This window comes from Hippichthys cyanospilos, chromosome 8 (genome assembly GCF_059441005.1).
Source record: "Hippichthys cyanospilos isolate Australia breed blue-spotted pipefish chromosome 8, RoL_Hcya_1.0, whole genome shotgun sequence".
Taxonomy (NCBI): Eukaryota; Metazoa; Chordata; class Actinopteri; order Syngnathiformes; family Syngnathidae; genus Hippichthys; species Hippichthys cyanospilos.
In genome coordinates this window covers 11,504,061-11,523,462 of record NC_142376.1, presented here as the reverse complement: position 1 = coordinate 11,523,462, position 19,402 = coordinate 11,504,061, and the positions used below count along the sequence as shown (strand labels likewise).

General features: G+C 37.9%; 1 protein-coding gene across 2 annotated transcripts in view; it reads right to left on the bottom strand.

Annotated features, from left to right (window-relative positions):
* The window catches only part of adgra1b (adhesion G protein-coupled receptor A1b), a 129,256-nt gene that overhangs the window by 18,892 nt on the left and 90,962 nt on the right, over nucleotides 1-19,402 (bottom strand). For both annotated transcript variants that reach the window (XM_088421881.1, XM_088421882.1), the window contains one exon: nucleotides 1,667-1,794. In XM_088421881.1, the coding sequence (XP_088278007.1) occupies nucleotides 1,667-1,794 (128 nt within the window). The remainder of the gene's footprint in view (nucleotides 1-1,666; nucleotides 1,795-19,402) is intronic.

The following is a 19,402-nucleotide window of genomic DNA, read 5'->3' as shown; positions in this document are numbered from 1 at the left end:
CACAAAACTATTTTCTGAGCATGCTGGAAATATTAAGGCTTTCACAGTATGTGGTGTTTATATCACTTTAATTTTACTGTAAAATTACATATTTTTGGCTTTGAATAATGATGAGATTATGTACCTATCTAAATACTAAGAGCACAGATCATTTAGGATAAACATAATGAAGAGGCTATTGTTGCTTGGTCATTATGTTGTTTTTTTTTGTATAAACATTTTCATTAATAGGTATATCAGCTATTTAATGAAGCTGTTCATATACAGTATCATGGAGATAAATGATGCTGTAACTCAGCTCCCCAGATAATTTCAATAATCTCATCCCCGCCTGTCATCAATTATTCTCAAAAAATCTTTCTCAAAAGGTAGCATTCTGTTTGCGCCAATTAGATGAGACCTTAATGTTCGATGTGAGATCCAGTAAATGTGTAGAGGAAGAGGCAAATTTGCAGTTTGCAATGTTTAACCATAATTTATTCTATGTCCTGATTACCATGCCACATAAATGGAACAAAGGTCAATGAGTACTCTGTAATTCTTCAGAAAAGGCATCGGGAAAATAATGGGGGACACACACATATTGTCATCTGTTCTACTGGGACCTCAGGATGAAAAACTTCCTAACTAGATGTATGGAAATAAATGAATAGAAATTGATAAACATGTGCATACATGCAAAATATGTGTTCTTAATTCATTTGTTTTTTGTAATAAGCATTTTTCAAAGGATTGATGAAAGATCCACTACGGTATTCAACAACAAAGGGTTTCAAGCAAACAACACAATAATGACATACTGTGATATTTTTTTGTGTGGATGCCCCTTGCACCATTCAAGGATGTCAAAAACTGCATAACAAACAAACCAACATTAATTTCGTGCCCCCCCCCCCCCCCCCCCCCAAAATCAGCTGCATATTATTCTGATTTTGTCCCAACTTTTTGAGAATAAGCAGTTACAATAATGAACGGATCATTCCAAATCTACCACAGATAATGCTGTAATGGGCAATATAAGAGCCAACGTACACAACTAATCCCTGCCATTTAGTGGTGAAAGGTGATAGTACAACTCAAAGCAATAGTAGAGCCCCGCTATTCACAGGGGATAAGGGCCGAGTATAACTGATGCTCATAGCAATGCATTGAAAAATGTATTTGAACCCAAAATACTAATTATAATAGCACAAAAACATGCTGCGAAAACCCCATCGTAGATTTTCCATGAAAATGGACCCCCCCCCGACCACAAAAAAAAAAAAACACATATAAACATTTACACAAACACACACACTTAACGTATGTGACCGATTCACATGCTCTTAGTCAAACCAGCTGCAGTGCTTTTAACTAGGCTAAAGCGTTCAGGTGCACCAAAGTCATCATATTTATGACACGACTAAAAAAATCAAGCATTCACAAAGGGCGGAAATGAAGAGATTACATTGAAATCTGTTTCAGGGACCAAATAAAACCTGGCAGACAGTAGTAGGCCCATGGAACCATCTCTTCATTTTTGATTGGAAAAATCCTGTTGAGTTTTGAGTGGGTCGAGATTATCACAGCTTGAGGTGAGAGCCCCCGGGACAGATTGCCAGTCAATTGCAAGGTTGCCAATGCACTCTTCAACAGAAATATTTGCTCAAGGAGTGAATTTCCTTACCTGTGATGCACTATATATGTGATGATGGAAGCAAAGAGGCAGAGCAGCATGACCGCCGTGCAGGCATACACGACTGGATGCAAAAACTCTGCTGGGTATGGGGGGAAAGACAGCACCTTCTTCAGATCCTGGGGAATAGAGGAAGCAAAACGCATTAGAGGAAAGTCAGCAGATTTATGACAAACAATTTCAGCAGTTTCATTTCGTGAGGAATAAAAATGAGCATTCATCAAATTTGCCTTCATCATTACAAAAAATTCACAAAACCTATTAAGGGGAAGATGATGACATTTACATATGCTTTCGTCACAGTAGACTGTCAACGAGGCAGGCACAAAAAAACTGAAATAGAAGTGGTACAATTGAAGTTCAAATGGACTTCCTGAAAACCATTTGAAAGCTTGACTCCACTTTATGTATAGAGCACTTAAAAAGGAAAACAGGTTTAACAAAATCAGGTACATGTATAGACTGAACATAAAAAAATGTAGCTGTAGTAGTAGTTGTAGTCGTGGCAATTAAGATAAGATGTGCAATTCAGCTCCAAAAAACAAAAAACGATCATAATGAAACATTCAACTCAGGTGTTTACATCTTGAATTTGGGGAATTTAGAAGACCAGAAAGATGTATTGCAAAAGAAAATGAATGTTTCTGTCCTTTTCAAAGACGTGTTGTTACAGACCATGCTCATAATGTATTATCAGCTCAATGCCACATCTCCAAAAGACAGCAAACATATTATAATAAATAACATTATGAGGTTTGTATTAGATTTGTTTCATTGGGAAACAGAAAATATGGCATGTTGTATTCTGATGAACTGATTGTATGGCAAATATTGGACACTGTACGATTGGATGAAGAGGAATACAATATGGGGAAATGTATCAAGCAACAGTTATCTATAAATGTGTGTTCAGATTAAGCAAAGGTGTGAGAGTATTGGTTGCTAACATGCAGGCTGTAATAGCAATATTAGAATCAGATTCACCTTCATCCATCCATTTTCTAAAGCCACTTATCCTCACGAGGGTCGTGCAAACTCTACAAAGGAAGGGTGGAGCCAGCTGAATTCAAACTCAGGTCCCTTAACTGTGAGGCATACGTGCTAACTACTCCGCCACCGAGCTGCCCTGACCTTTGTCTTTTTATTAAGTTTATATTATATCCATAGCCATGCCAGATCAAGTGATCATATCTCCATTTGTATCTCCAAAAGAAAGTTAGTTATACAGTATAAAACTCCATTGTTATCTGTAATGGACACAAAAATGCTAAAAACTGTTTTACTTCCAATGAATGGAAAAATACAAACAACACAACACAGAAAATAATATCTTTAAAATGGATAACTTTTATTTGCCGCAAATGAACAAGAATGTTCTGTAGTTTTTTTTTCTTTTTTCCAATGTAGATGCTCAATGACAAGATGGAGCGTAAAGGGATCCAATTATGCAGTGTCATAATTTGTAAAATTAATGGTTAACAAGCATATATTAGGTTTGCATTTACCCTCAGAGCGATGTCCTACAAGGACAATGGAAATTAATAAATTACAATTACCAGCATAACAATGTGCTGTATTATTACCAGTATTTTTTTTTTTATGGACAGCTGTATAATTATGTGCATGAAATAGAACTGCATTGTTTAATTTGTGAACATATCCGAACAACCACCAAGATGTGTTCAGGTCATGTAGAATTTTTGACAGGTGCATTACCAAAATGAAGCCAAGCCATTCTATCCAACTATGTCTGCTACAAGCGTGTGACCAGAGATGGCCCACATTTCTGCAATCGCCCAGCTCCTTTAGACGGAACACCAGCGCTACAGGTCTAGAGGAGCTCCCTTCATTTTTTTTTAGGTCTACGTCAGGGTCTCAGTCTAATCAGTCAGTGTGAATTAGAACTGAATAACCACATTTTGTCAATGTGCTTATTGACAAAGAGGCAAGAAAAGTAGTTGGTGGATAACTCAAGAACAGTTTTTACTACTCCTACTTCCGTATTGAGACAAGAATATATGACTATGGACATCACAGAAACTATCTATTAAGACTTGAAACAAAGAGCGGCTATGCATTTTTACTGAATAAAAAAATGGGTAAAATACCCTTTTTTTTTCTAATAAAAGAAGCCTTCAATTTGGGCCCGAAATTAAATTCTACTGATATAGCTACTGATTCAGAAAAAAGATGAATGACTGAAAGAGGTCTTGTGAAGACAGAGAAGTTGGAGACATCCATATTATGAAAATGCAAGCAGTACTAGCAGGTTGCAGCCAGGTGTGAAGCAGTTGGGATAACTATACGCACAGCCAGCTCCTCTTTTAACAGAAAACTGTGAATTATTACTGAGTGAGCTTCTGCCTCAAGTGAAGGAGCTCATCTATCTTGTAGTGTGAGTAAAACAAAAAGAAAAGATCTGTGTCACATCACAAAGAAACCCAGGGATGTTTCTTGGAGACAGATTCCAATTGTTCACCAGGTTAACTTAGACACACACACATACACGCATACACACACACATATATATATATATATATATATATATATATATATATATATATATATATATAGAGAGAGAGAGAGAGAGAGAGAGAGAGAGAGAGAGAGAGAGAAAGAGAGAGAGAGAGAGAGAGAGAGAGAGAGAGAGAGAGTGACCATTGCACATTTTCTGGATCTAAAAAATATTTGTGGACCAGCGAGAACATGTAAAAGCTGAGGAAGGCTCATGTTTCTATAAAGTTACTTTAATTAATTCTTTTGTTTTTTAATTAACCCCTTCACAATGGTACACATGTAAACCATTCACAAGTGCAGCAATATTTCAAACAAGAACATAAAGAGGAACGTATTTGATAGACTCCATGAATGTGAACATACAAAGAAACTAAGTGAGCAGAGAAAAAACACATGGGTGAATCCAAAAGATTTTCAAATGACATAGTACACCAAAGAACATTTTGAACATTTTGTTGAAAGTAGGAGAACTCCATATCCATTGTTCTCTCACAGCAGCACCAAAAGTTGAAATTGCAGTTAAAACAAAAATAAATAAGTAATGAGTCAACGATGTTGCCGCTGTACAGTAAACTAGTCTCGTACAATGGCACTGACTCAGAAGATTACGTCATCCTCTGACTAGTGAATACTATCTAGAAAAAACTGGCATCTTCCCCCTTCCCTCATTTCTGGAGGAGCATCATTTTTGCATATTCATGCCATGTGGTTGAAAGTGGGTCTTTAGCTTTGGAGCAAGTGCAAAAAAAAAAAGTGTGCACAGTTCACTGCAAATACCTGTTTAGTGCGATGACGGAAGTTCCCAAAAAAAAAAAAAAAAAAAAACATCATGGATGCCAGTAATACATGTTTAGAAAGGTGGGGGCAGTGTGTGAGTGTTTGCAATGATTTAATTACTAAAAAAAAATTGCCATTGTTCGGGTGTATATGGCATCTCTCCCAACAGTGATGCCATGTTCTTCTTCACAATGAAAATTCTTTGAGGTTGAATCTACTGTACAATACCTCTGATACTTGTAGTCACATAGGGCACAGCATTTTCCCTCAGATGTTTGAGCCTTATTATCCTCAGCATGTTTTCTGTTTTCATACTGACACTGCTTAAAAGCCCTTCAAGACATTGTAGCAACCCGGTGGACTATTGCCAAAATGGAACTGAGGAGACTTGCATAGTTACCCTTGCAGCTTTATGAAAAGCAGCTCTATGAATCAGTTGTGACTGAAGCCCCAGAAGCAGGGGAGGTAAACATGAACAGCAGGACACCCCATTCACACACATAACATACAGTCCGGATTTACTATCAGCCCAGTAAGAGATATTAACGCTTTTAGAGCTTTTTGATCCGTCCTATTTTCAGCAGCGAGATTTGCTTTCAGAAAGAGCTTTCTTGTTTAAATAAAAAAAGAAAAAAAATACAAAACATTGTCACCAGGGAGGACTGTTTGGATGGCAATGCGTGCCATGTATGAGTTACATGAACACGGTCTTGTGAAGCCCAAGCTCGTAGACCAGCCACCAGTAACTGTTTGTCCACATTTGGGAATGTTTAATGTGTATTACATTAAACTGTTGAGCAACCAATGGCCATCAAGGCAGCCTCGCCCTCACTGCAGAACATTTACCCCACCAAGGTTCTGCAGAGGAGACGCAACCTCATCAAGGACTAGACACATCCACAAAACGATCTGTTCGAACTGCTGCCATCAGGTAGACGCTACAGGAGCCTGAGGGCCAAAACTGCCACAGCTTCTACCCACAAGCCATCTCGATTCTCAACAAATCTCTCACGCACTAATTTGCCTCTTACTACATGCATAAATAATATTTTACACTAATATTTTGTACACTATTGTTATTTATTTATTGATCCAACATGGAATGAATGTAGTCTGCTACCCGGGGAAGTGAATAGAATAAGAATGTCATTGTGTGGTTTAATAATACTATACATATGACAATAAAACCCTTGAATCTTGAATCAAAATCTGTGTCGTTACTTCATTGTTGGCCTCATACGCCGTGCTAGCAAGGAGGGAGTTTGCAAAGTTAGACGCTGGACTGGCAAGAACACTCCTTAATTAGCTGAGCACTAGCTAGTTAGTACGAGGGACACAACATTAATGGAATTAAAAGGTTTACTGAAAGCAAAAACGTACCCTGGGTTCTGCTGTTTGCTAATATATGGGGAGGGGTCTTAGAGTTTAAAGTATGTTATTTTAAATGAAAACCGAAAACCTTTCCATAGCTAGACATGGCTACTTTAGTGCCTTCGCTGGTGTTGGTACACTAAGATTATGCATCCAAAAAAGGAATACTATGACTTGGAAAAGCTCTTGAATGGAATTGGGATTTGGTAGTTAAATGTAAAGTTAGCAATGACTGCAAATTTAGGGTATGAGTCCAGACCCTAATATATAGTATAACTTTCAATGTACTGTCTAGCAAACAGATTGTATAGCTACAACTTGATGAATACAACATGATGAATGATGGGCCATCCTGAACAAGCCGCATCTGCTGCAGAGCCTATCGAATGTCAGCTGAGGACAGGAACAGCCACCTCCAGCAAATACATTTCCTCCAGGCCACTTATGATTTTAACTGCAATCATATTACATCACTACACGGTGGCCACTTCATTATTCTGCCTCCGCAGCACCACAATGTGACCAGGCCTTTGACAGCACAATTCATTAGAGCCATTACCATACAATGCGTTTCAGCCTGTTCTGGATTAGCAATGACATGTTACATTTGAACACGCCTCTACTGTACTGTCCCTTGGGCCTACACAGCTAAACAGGTTCCTGATCCCCTGCATGTTTAGCAGCTACAACTTTAATCCATGATCTGCCCTCCCCTATCCAAAATCAGATTATAAAAGTCAATTAAACTTACTCTCATCCATAATCTCGGCGCTCAGCCATAGTGAGTGCAAGGTTATCAGGCCCGCACAACACAATGTAACAAACGCTGCTTCGTGCTCGCAGGCCACGTGTGTTGGTTGAGCCTCTTGGTCATGATTATTCAAAAGACGTTCTGTTCAACCTACCAGCAAATTATCGGTACGTACTTGAAATTCGACAAACTTTGCGTATGATTGAAGACATTAAAATTGCAAAATCAATGGAGTAATCTGTGTCTAATGTCATCGCAAGTATGCACTTTGCTCTGCCGTAATAACAGTAGTGACTGCAAGAATGCACCCAAATGTAAATTAGGAGGGGGAAATAGGGAAAAGGAAGAAAACAAATTAAAATCCTCTGGCGAACAGCCTGCAGGCTCACGGCTTGCAGCATTGTATTTTATCATCCTTGAGTGGCCCCATGAACACTGGAACGGAACCAGCCTAAGTGTGCAAATCAAACTCACTCTGGCTTCCCCGCACCCCACAGGATAACAGAGTGTGACAGAACACTGGTGAGACAGAACTTCCTGACTTAACAACAGTCTGAAAAACGGCCATGCACCATTAATGCGGTTCATCAATGATTCAGCGGCACCTTGAGGCTGTCACTCAGCTCACAGCTTTGAGATACATTCAGGCATGTAATCACCATCGCCTGGCAACTATTCAGCACTGGACCAACCGCAACACAGTTATCAAATCCTGTGGAACAGTATAGAACCATCAAGGGGATGTTGTTGCATTAGCATTCTTTTCTCAGTAGACTCAGATCTGAGGTGTTGTCTTAAGCTCAAGGCTATCCAAACACTTTTATAGGAGATTGTGTAATGGTTGTTCTTGGGAGATATTTATCATGTATTATCAATAACATCAGCCTCGTTTGTAGCTCATTCGTGTACTCCACAGTTCTCCCATCCTCTGAACAAATAAAGACATTAAAGCATAAAATAATGAATATAATTGCGTAAGCCATGATTTTTTTTTTTGTATACAAACACACCGTATCTTTTTGTTTCTAATTAATGCAATCATCAAATTAGATATGATTGTAAGAATGGCACCTTGTATTACATGTGCATACTGAGAGCCACCCTGAGAGCCACCCACTCAGAATAAAATCTGTCCACTCTGCTGCACAGCAACAACCTGAGATTTCATTGCGTAGTCAGTGTCTCAGTAAAATTATATGTCCTTCCTTAATATTTTATGGTGAGCTCTTTAACATTTGTCGGTACTTGATTTACACAACTAAAATTCAAAGATGCCCTTTGCCAACATATGCCGAAAAAATGCATGACTGGACTCCTGAAATTTGAACAGCCAGCCAAAATGTCCCTTTGAACATATTGTAACACAAAAGAAATCTTTGTGTGTAGTTTAAGCAGTACGCAAAAGTTGACGGTCGCCTCAGCGTGACTGTACAAGCTGCAAAGCTCTACTGCCATATTCTTACTAAACATAGTGAGAATTCACATGAAATTCCACAACACACTTGACTATCCAGGAGTTACTATCCTATTTCTTTCTCTGCCAACCCAGTTAAGATGGATCTTTGGCGTTTTATAACTGCCAGTGGGGCCCACGAAAAATGGATGTTTGACGCGAATAGTGGTCAATGGCACTGAATGAGTAAAAAAAAAAAAAAAAAAAAAACCAAAAAAAAAAAAACATTGAGAGTAAGTCTACCACCAGTCCCCAACAATATCTTGATGGCTTCCAAATATCATCTCTAAGCTATTGAGGGGATACCTTCCTTTGTCTGCCAGATAAATAAATACTTGTAATACATTACTATTGATAAAAATCCACTCATTAGGAGTAAAAGCATTGTCTCATTTACCTTACGAAGCATTCTTGTACATTTTGCCTATAAAGGAGCAGTATGTTCAGAAATTTGTCTGAGACCCGTGTCCTTTTTCAAACATCATCAGTAAATTGTCATGTGTATGTGATACAAAAGCTTCTCTATATGGCTTTTGTGGGCTAGACCATAAAAAAAAGTTACCCGAGTAGATAGATTTTAATATTATGTAAAACTAGTTTGCTTTTGCATCATGGTGGAAGAGTGGTTAGCACATCTGCCTCAAAGTTCAGAGTCCAATTCAGAGTTCATTTCCACCTTGTGTGCAGTTTGCACGTTCTCCTCTTGCGCGTGTGGATTCTCTCTGGGCACTCGGCATCCTCCCACATTTCAAAAACATGCATGGACACACCGAATTGCCCTTAGGCATGTTTATGCCAGTGAATGCTTGTTTGTCTCAGGGTGTCCTCTACCGACTGACCGAAGACGGCCTAGATAGGCACCAGCATGCCTGCACCCCTGGTGAGGAAAAATGGATAAGAAAATGGATGGATGGATAGATGGATGGACGCACAGACGGTTTGTTTAAGGAAACAACTCTAGGATGCCTCACTTGCACTATATTGTATTAGTTCTGTATGGCGTACACACAGGTTATTTTTGTAGAAACACAAGGTAAATTTCTGTACTTACTGTATTTTAAGCTATTGTGTTGCCTCAGGCCTTGTCTACATGTAGCCGGCTAAATTAAATCTGCAAAGAATCCCCCTCACCGTCGTTCTTTGTTTATTTTAAAAAGTCGCGTCTTTATGAAACTACATACTGAGGTTTCAAATTTGTGTACAAGCATGCCAAGTTGCTAGGCGGCAGTAATGTCGCAAATTCTGTCCAATCAGAAAGGACTTCCGCCTCTGACGTATCCAATCAGAAACAACTTCCATCTCTGACATCACCCGATATCTGCGTCTTCGCCGGGAAGAAGAGTAGAGCGATGATGCAAGTTCCCATTGAAGCTGGTCACACGCAACCAAGAAACCGGAGACTAGGGCAAACCTCCACATTGGCCGGAGATTTTGAAACATTCGCCTGATAAAAAAAAAAAAAAAGGCCGGTCACATATAGCAAATAGGGCAAAACGGAGACATTTACTGCCCATTTTCAAGAACCCTGCTACATGTAGAGGCCTAGAAAAAAATAATTCACTCAATAAGCAAATGGATGGATTGAAACAAATAAAAGTGATACATGTCATTTTAAAATAATCTAATAATAAACTAAATTACTTTGAGTTTCGTCAATAATAATTCAACATGCTCAGATGGATTTTACCAGAATATTTTTTTATTGTTTGTTGTTTATCTTTAATTGTGCAGCAATTGGTGAATGAATGACATTGGATTTAGAATTGATTCATCTTTGTACTCACAATTCAATACTCAATGTTGAGACATTTCTCTCAGCACATGTGCTCAACATTTTGGCTCAGTCCTTATAACACGAAAGCTATAGAAACTCTGAAAATAGAAATGAAAGCGCATGCAGGAAAACATCTTCCACGCAGTGCTCACACCCTGTTCTCAGCTTGTAGAGACAGCTTGCACTGGTCCATATTTTTTCTCTTGCCAGACGATACATTTTGCACATTTCTTCAACACCATAATAAATGAATATAGGACAGCACTTTTTTTTTTTTAAATTCCACTCTGATACCGTTAACAGACATCATCACAGGAAGGAATGGAGCCGAAGTCAAGCCTCTGCAGAGTAACAGCATGCTAGCAGCATCTCTAACAATTCATTACACGCTGGCAGCAATGGTCTTGGAGGATAAATGAGCCTGCCTCTGTGGCGCTTAATAGCGTAACAGAGCTCATGTGCATCTGTTGCCGGCCACCGTTTTTATGTGTGCTCTGTTGTGCTTTGACCTCTAATGGTCTTTCTACGATGGTGGCTGACTGCACAATGTGCATGTCTCTATTCTTGAAATCACCATGTGAAGTAAATCATTGCCTTGTAATATGAACACAGGAAGGCACAAACAGTGAAGGGCAGTTTGTGACAGGTAGAAAGACTGTTAATTAATCATAATGTCTATGTTATGTGAGGAATTATCAAATTATCAACAAGGAATGAAGCATTGTGAAGTAAAAAAAGAGTTCATATTCTACTTTGAAAGTTGTTCATAAATATTTTTTAAAGACAATGGCTGACCATATATATATATATATATATATATATATATATATATATATATATATATATATATATATATATATATATATATATATATATATATATATATATATATATATATATATATATATATATATATATATATTATTCATAGAGCCGTTTTCCTAATATCCCTTCAAGACACAGAGAAGAGTAAAGCATGCCATGTGGATGTGGACTGTTATGTCATAACAAGCATACATGATTTATGACAAACAGGAAAGTCTGTTTGTGATGGGGGCAGGAAAAGATGAGGTATGATAGAACTACCTAGTAGAAAAAAATAAAATAATATAGAGCAGAGTTGGAGTGGGAATTATTTTCAGTAATGGGCTTTAATTGATCGGACCAGTCCCCACGATTAACACAAGCAGTATCAAGTATAAGTAAAAAGCAACATTCATCTTAATGTACTAAATAATGCCATTTTATTTGCCATTGTGTTTTTGTGCACTCATATTGTGTTTCTTTTTCATGTACAGCATTTATGTGTATGCATCTGCTAACAGCCAAACAAAGAAGACACAGTTTTGCATGTTGCGACTGATGTTCTATTCATTGACATCATATCTAAAAAAAATCTCTTGATTTTCCACAATTCTAAACATGTTATTATTTGTTTTAATCTTCTAAATGTGTTTATCAAGGCTCTAAATGCGTGTGGATTTAAGTATTATAAAACTGGTCCGAAAGACAATGACTTGGTTATGGTATGAAAGTAAGGATATGCAGTGGATTCAAACTGAGAATCAAATTGTCTTTTCAGTCGACAGCTTTGACTCAAAATTCCATTCAATCAATTCCAAATTTTAATTTTAAAAATGCCGTTCACATAAATAAATGGCAGCGTATCAACAGTTGTAAGAATATTGCATCCTTGTGACTCAATATTCTGACCCTGGGGAAATGTATCCGCTGCACCAGATGGGCGACTCCCAGCCTGCCATGAGGTAAGGAGAAGAGATAATAATTACCCATGATAATAATTACCAATAGAGTCCTAGAAGCCATGACACTATGCCAATATGTACCACACATCTATACTGTTTATAGAGGGTCAAATAACATTTACATAATACATTTAAAATGAAGCCTTTTTGCCCTGGTTTAACAATCTGCCAGGCCCAGCTAAAATATCAATGATTTCTAGAAGGCATTTAACAACTGGTCAGACATAAAGTGAAAGTTGAGTCAGACAAATCAAAAAATTTGAGACAGAAATATTGCATGCAAGAATGTATGTATTTTGTGATTAAATAACTTTACAACACTAAGTCAATATTGCAAATAAGTAAATGATGCTATGGCAAACTTAACTCTAGAAAATTAAAACAATCACACTAATGCAAATAAAAGGCATAAAGTTGCCCCTCCGAACATTCATAGAGCATAAAATATGCACCACGGATCAATTGCATTGACTGTTCGGCAAAATATACCAATACTGCTGATCGCTGCGCTTGCATAAAATGGTAAATATTGGCAATTGCAATCAAGCCGTTCTGATCGGCGCAAAGTCGAGTAAATACCAAAAAAAAAAGAAGATTTAAATCAACAAAAAGTAAAAAAGCAATTAGCTCACAATAGTAACATGTACAAAACCCAGGTTTACTAAGTTGCCACAAGTTCAGAGGTCCACGGCCAACTGACTGTGAACCACTAGCGGGCCGCCATCTCTTTGGTACAAAGCCACAAAGAGAGACTGGACAAAGTAAAAATAACAACACACTGAAAAGTAATTAATTGTCCATCAGAGTGTGAAACAAGTTTAGAAAATCGGGTGCCGCCTGTGCCTGTCATAATGCTCGTCTTGGCTTGTGAGCAATAAAGAAACAGTAAACAGGCAAAATAATGAAAAACACCAACCGCCAATGACTTCCAAGAAAAAGCAAAGCTGTTTTAAGGGGCAATATTGGCTGTCCTATTTAAGGTATTCTTTGTGTTTATTGCTAGTTGACTCACACATAGCATACCCACTGCACATAATAAAACAAGCACTGAGCAGCCATTTATTACAACTACATTCAGGATAATGGTGAGCTGTATATTTATTTTTTGTTTTGTTTCCAAACCGGTCCATCAACAAATGTTTTAATGTCGCCAAACATTGGCACAAAAAACAATGAGGACCATAGAACTCTAAATGACATGAAAACCTTACCCAGTTGAAAAATTGTTTGAATTTTGAGGTATTCAAACTTTGCATGGTTGGACAGAGGGCAAAATTGGCATCATAACCCAAACAAGGAGTGGACAAACCTTAAAGGAAAACACAGATAATTTCCTGGGGTACTAAAATTTCTAACGGCACCAAAAATCTAATGGAAACTGATTCAATGTACTTTCTTTGATTTCACATAATTGGTATTGTATTATTCTAATTGTACGCTTGAAACATGAACATGCTTAATTTATCACAATAATATTGATGCTCATGGGTCCTTTTTCATACCAAATACTGATTCAGCCTACTTCACATGTACAGCCTTGAATAAGGAAGATGGCAGCAAAACACTTCAGGGTGACAAATGTGCATATGCGGCAGTGACAGCAGCAAAAATCACATGCTATTTCATATTTCGCACTGCTGCCAGAGTCTGTGTCTGTTGAGGAGAATGTAGTGGAAAAATCCCGTGTGACATTTTATCACAAAGATGTATGAAAGCTGTTGAAATGGTGAACAGAATTAAATGTTCATTTACTAAATATGTATATATTAATGTCAAAATCTTTGATGATGAATATTCCCTGGTCAGGGGAACATACGTAGAACATTAACATTCACACAATAATTCCATGGGAAGTCATGCTATCAGACCATTTAATTATGTGGAAATTCTTTCCATGTTCTATTTTACACCGTTTAATTCATTCATTTCTATAAATATCTATAGTTTTCATGTTTATGTAGGAATTATTAACCGAATATTTACTGTATTGAAAAATATCATTACTAATCATTTTTCAACAACACTTTTCAGCATTTGTATCGCTCAATAAAACAGCACTGATAAGTCATACCAAGGAAACGCCAGTTTTTTGGGAAGGGTTAAGGCTTGAAATGAGATGAGAGGCTTAAAAATGCAGTAAGACAACAGATGTGGTGTTAAGCGCAAAGTCAAGTCAGATTTAATGACACGACTTTAAGATCGGAGAGACTTTTACAGCCTGGAAATAGCAACAAGGGACCTGTCAACAAAGAATGCGAGCATAAAAAGCCAAAAAAGCTAAGGGTGAATTGAAATTCAACAGTTTAATATTGTGTTCACTTCTATTAAATACTCTAACATCAACACAGCTGACATACTCTTCGTGTTATTGTTCCTTTGTATTCTGCGTTATTCTGCATTAAGGTGGTTACAGTTTTACCTTGTTGCAACTCAAACATCAGTTATATTCAAATAAAGCACATGTGTCACTGTCTTGCACTGAATTGTTTTTCATTCACTTTATCATGTTCAACAAACTATCCGCAAGGCCCACTTCATGGCGACTTATCTTGTAGCTAAGTCATAAAACAAGATCAGACAATCAAAAGCAATTGTCGCTAATTCTCCTGAAATAATTTTGCACGGATAATAGGGACTGCGCTTGACAACAAATCTCATCAGAATAGCACAACCAATACATCAACCAACCTAATTATATCATCAATGTTTCCAAATTTATATTTAAGTCCATGCCACATTGTACACTTGCGAATAACTTGGGTCAAAAACAAAATTAGACATGACACATACATGTATTAGTTGATTATATTATACAATGTAAAATAATTTCAATCTTCTAAAGCATACATTTATGTCAAATAACCTGAAAAAAGGTAGCTGCACGTCTCCAACACTTTTCGACCTGTCACCATCTGTGCCAACATCGCAGCATGGCGCAAATGCTCACCTAACAGGTAATGCAGTCGGGTAAGAGTGTGCACACAATTTAGTGCCTCCTATTGGGAATCTATATCTAATTCAAATCTATGTGCGCAATTGCATAAATTGGTGTTAATAGTGTTTACAAAAAAGTAGGACTGGAGTATACGCACATTCAGTATGAAATAAAAATATTATAGAAAAAAAACATGTAAATATTTTATCTGAGGACGGCACGGTGACCAACTGGTTAGCACATTCACCTCACAATACAGAGGTTGTGAATTTGGGCTCTGGCCTCCCTCTGCGGAGTTTGCATGACCCTGATGAGGATAAGAGGTTCGGAAAATGAATGAATGACTAAATTAATATTTTATCTGCATATTTTTGGTGAATAAGCGGTTTGGTAGATCTGAGCCACTCTAAGAGCAATTTACAGCACATAACAACTGACATTGGGCCAACCACCCAATCGCCTTAAAGGGACAATGTGTAAGATTTAGACCAATTTCATTAAAAAGGAACAAATGAAATGATTATAAATTTAAAAAACTTGCAAATAAATGTGTTCTTAACGACAAACAGTATGTTTTAAATATAATTGTGGGTCCAGTTATCATTAAATATTATTACATGGGCGGTGGCACACCTCCGAAGGCTGCCATGACTGTCATAGCTACATACAATGGTAAATGCAGCACCTCCTGCTGTCTGTAATGAAAAACGCTCAAAATAACACACAGTCCCTTACAACCTCAAATGGTTACTGAAACAGAGATAGAAGCAACAGCAACTATCTTTGCCCTATACCTCATCAGAGACATAGAGAAGCGAACTAACAACTGCCATAGAGGGTTGCACCATCCACGACAGAATTTATCTAGGATAAGTGAAGCTCCCCACTTAAAATCCAGTAGCCACTCATTGACATGCTATTGCTCACATCCCTTGCATTTGCCACATCTGCATTGCATTTTGCTGGATGCACAGCTTAGTGTTTTTCAGTTAGGGACTGACATTTTGATGTCAGACAATGTGATTGGGGGATCATCAATTTAGAATTTTTTTTTTTTTTTTTTTAAATAGCTCTCATCCCTTGAGCTCACCAATCAGCAGCATACTACTATGGACAGGACACAGCTAAAGGTTTGAACGGGTTACAAAAAAAAAAAAAGGCTCTGCATTCACATCTCTCTGTCATCTATACTCCCGGAAGTAAATTCTTTTGCGGTTGCTTGGCAACGCTAGGCGCTAAGCAAGCGCCACAGCACCATAGACTTCATACATGTCATAAATTATGTAAGTCCGAGCACAGGAGCAACAAGCTGTGTGATGCTGATCTTCTCCCTGGTGACACATAAACCTCCCTACTAACAAGTAGCGCTTTCACCAAAGGTAAAATGACAGTTGCTAACCATGCTAATTGCTAATGTGTAATAGTGCTTAGGTCAGTGGTTCTTAACCTTGTTGGAGGCACCGAACCCCACCAGTTTCCTATGCTCATTCACTGACCCCTTCTTTAGTAAAAAATAAAATATGATTTTTTTGGACTGAGGGGTGGACCTCTGTGGCGAAGGCTCCACCGAACCCCTGAGACCGACTCACCGAACCCCTAGGGTTTGATCGAACCCCTGGCTTAGGTGTACAGGAAACTTTTCACGGAATTATGGCTAGACCTGCTTCCGGGTAGTGAGTTAACAGCTATAAACAGTAAATTTGTACATAATTATACATACCTATATTTAGACATAAAATAAGACAATGGCTATATTAGCAATTTACCACCGGCACAAACAGTGGAAAATGAGGTCAGCCATGACAAACAGCTCAAGGCACAAAAACTGTGCAGTTATTTGTATTATTTACAGCCACAGAGATTAATATGTTAATATATTAATATGACGCACTCAAAAATTTGTGTCAAAATTGCAAAAGGACTGTCTACCTCACAAAACATCGGTGCTGTCTTTGCAATTTTAGAGAACTAGTTTTTAATGTTTTGATATATGATGTCATTTACTGTAATGTTTTATATGTTACTACTTGTACTGAAACTTGACTTGAGAGAACAAATCACAAAAATCAAAATATCGATCAGAATTTTTTTTTCCTATTTTAGCCGCCGTGCAAGTTAACAGCATTATTTCCTTATAGGAGGCAGACAATTAAAATCACAATAAAATTGATTATGTGTGTTAATTTGTGCAGAATTTAGTATGACACTGTAAAAAAAAGGGGAGTAATGACTTGCAATCAGTTAGTTAAAAACAAAAATTTAAATCACTCAAGGAACTAACCACAAACTCTCTGTTGGGGAGACTGAAACATTTCTACCACAGCCGTTCATAGTACTGTATATCACTGAAATTAGGTGGAATCATTGTACTTCAAAGTTACAAAAATAAATGTTGCTCTCTTTTTGTATGCACCAGCAAAATGGTATAAGACAGGAAGGAGTGGCATGACTCAAGTGGTAGGATGGCCATCGAACAATCTGAAGGTCATCAACCTGTTAGTACAGTATCAATGCTCATTTTACTGTACCTCTGAAAACTGCTGTGTCCCCTGAACTTGCAATACAAAAAAGCTATGGGTCCCAACGGGAATGTTTGAAGTCCCAAAAATACCACTATAAAAAGGCCAAAGTAAGTACAAGATTCAAATTGCATTTACAAAACGTAAGCAAAAACAAACAACAGATATTAACAAATGTAATAAAAAAATGTCCATCCCTCCATCCAATTTCTAAAGCCGCTTATCTTCATTAGGGTTGCTGGCCTCCTTATGCCTATCCCAGCTGTCTTCGGGCAGTATACAGGGGACATCCTGAACTGGTTGCCATGGACTCATATTCCTCTTTTCCATTCTACTCTGTCTGTTGAGGGGGACACAGGGCTAGAGCTTATCTTCAGGATGACTTCGGGCAAAAGCCAGAATATGCCCTGGTTGCCAGACAATCACAGGACACTGCGCATACTGTTCAGTATTCATCTCAAGTCAGCAGCAAGATGGAGGAAACTTGGACAGTGGGACCTCCTGATCTGCCCAGAGTGTGATCAGTTTTGCAGGCATAGTCATGACAAACAAATTATGATGGCAAAAAACACATGTAGCTAAGGTAAAATTTGCTCAAGGAGATGTGATTGGGTGTTTACTGCATATAATGTACAGATGCACACATTTTTATTATGTAATAACAGTACTGCTTTGCAATAAAAAAATTACAACGCAAACATGTCACATATCTTGTTTTAACTTAAAATCTGTTTTTAAATTCATACAATCATTAAAAGGTCACATTGGTAAATGATGCCTATGAAGAATGGAAACTTCTGAAGACAACTAGTTATGCCTTTGACTAAAATTTGAAGGGCTTTTTATAGCCCTAGCTAAACGATAGCTACCCTTTGCGCCTGTCACATTATCATCTCCTCTTGAAATTATGTAATACACATTTTCTACAGTCCTTATCTTCCTCGCAGGAGTGCACATTGCATCAATAGCTGCCCCTAATTAAAAGCCCAGCAACCAGTCACAGCTCTCCAACCCTTCGGAGTTGATTCAAAAAGACAACTACAGGCCTTGTCTGCACTCATTCTCTGTGAAAAATATTATCTTTTATTAAGCGACTTGTAGGTTGAATGCCAAAGGTCATGCAGTTCACGATTGGTTGTGGGAGAAAAGACCACCATGTATTGGCTAATAACAGTTTTCAAGTCTGTTATGGAAATGAGAGTCACCTTTAGCCCTCTCTGCCTTTTTTCTTGTTTTTAAGATGGGATCCAGAGTAATAAAGTGCAGAAGTCACAGGAAAGGGTGAATTAAATGAGATAGGAACCCAAATACCATCAATTATCGCCAAAGGTTTTCATCAATTTCTGGACACACTCAACATTGAGCGGCTAACTCTTAATGTGTCATGATTGCATTGTCCAAACCGAAGTACACACATACATAAGCCAATTAAACTGCAGTGACAAAAACTCATACGGGGGCTCGGGTAGGGAGGCAGTTTACACAGTATGCCCTCATTTCTACCAGTCTTTCTCTGGGGCTAACAGCTGGCTGGGGAGCAGCTGGTAAGATGGCAGGTGGTACAAGTAGCGCCGCCACTAGCTTAACTACATTTCTCAGTAGTGTTGTCGAAGCGTCGTCATTTTAACTTCAAATAGTTTTTCAGATGTGAAGTGGTTTTCATGATCGGATTGCAACAGTGTGGTAGGTTTCACAGATGCCACGGTTTTGCAGTCACTTTTAAACATTAAATACCTCTCTTCTGTTTCAAATTGACTTTGCAAATTAGGTAGCTTTTTTTTGTTTTTTACCCAAAATGCTTTGCACTGGTTAAGGGGTACTTGGATGAAAATATATTTCGCAGGGGTTACATCACTCAAAAAGT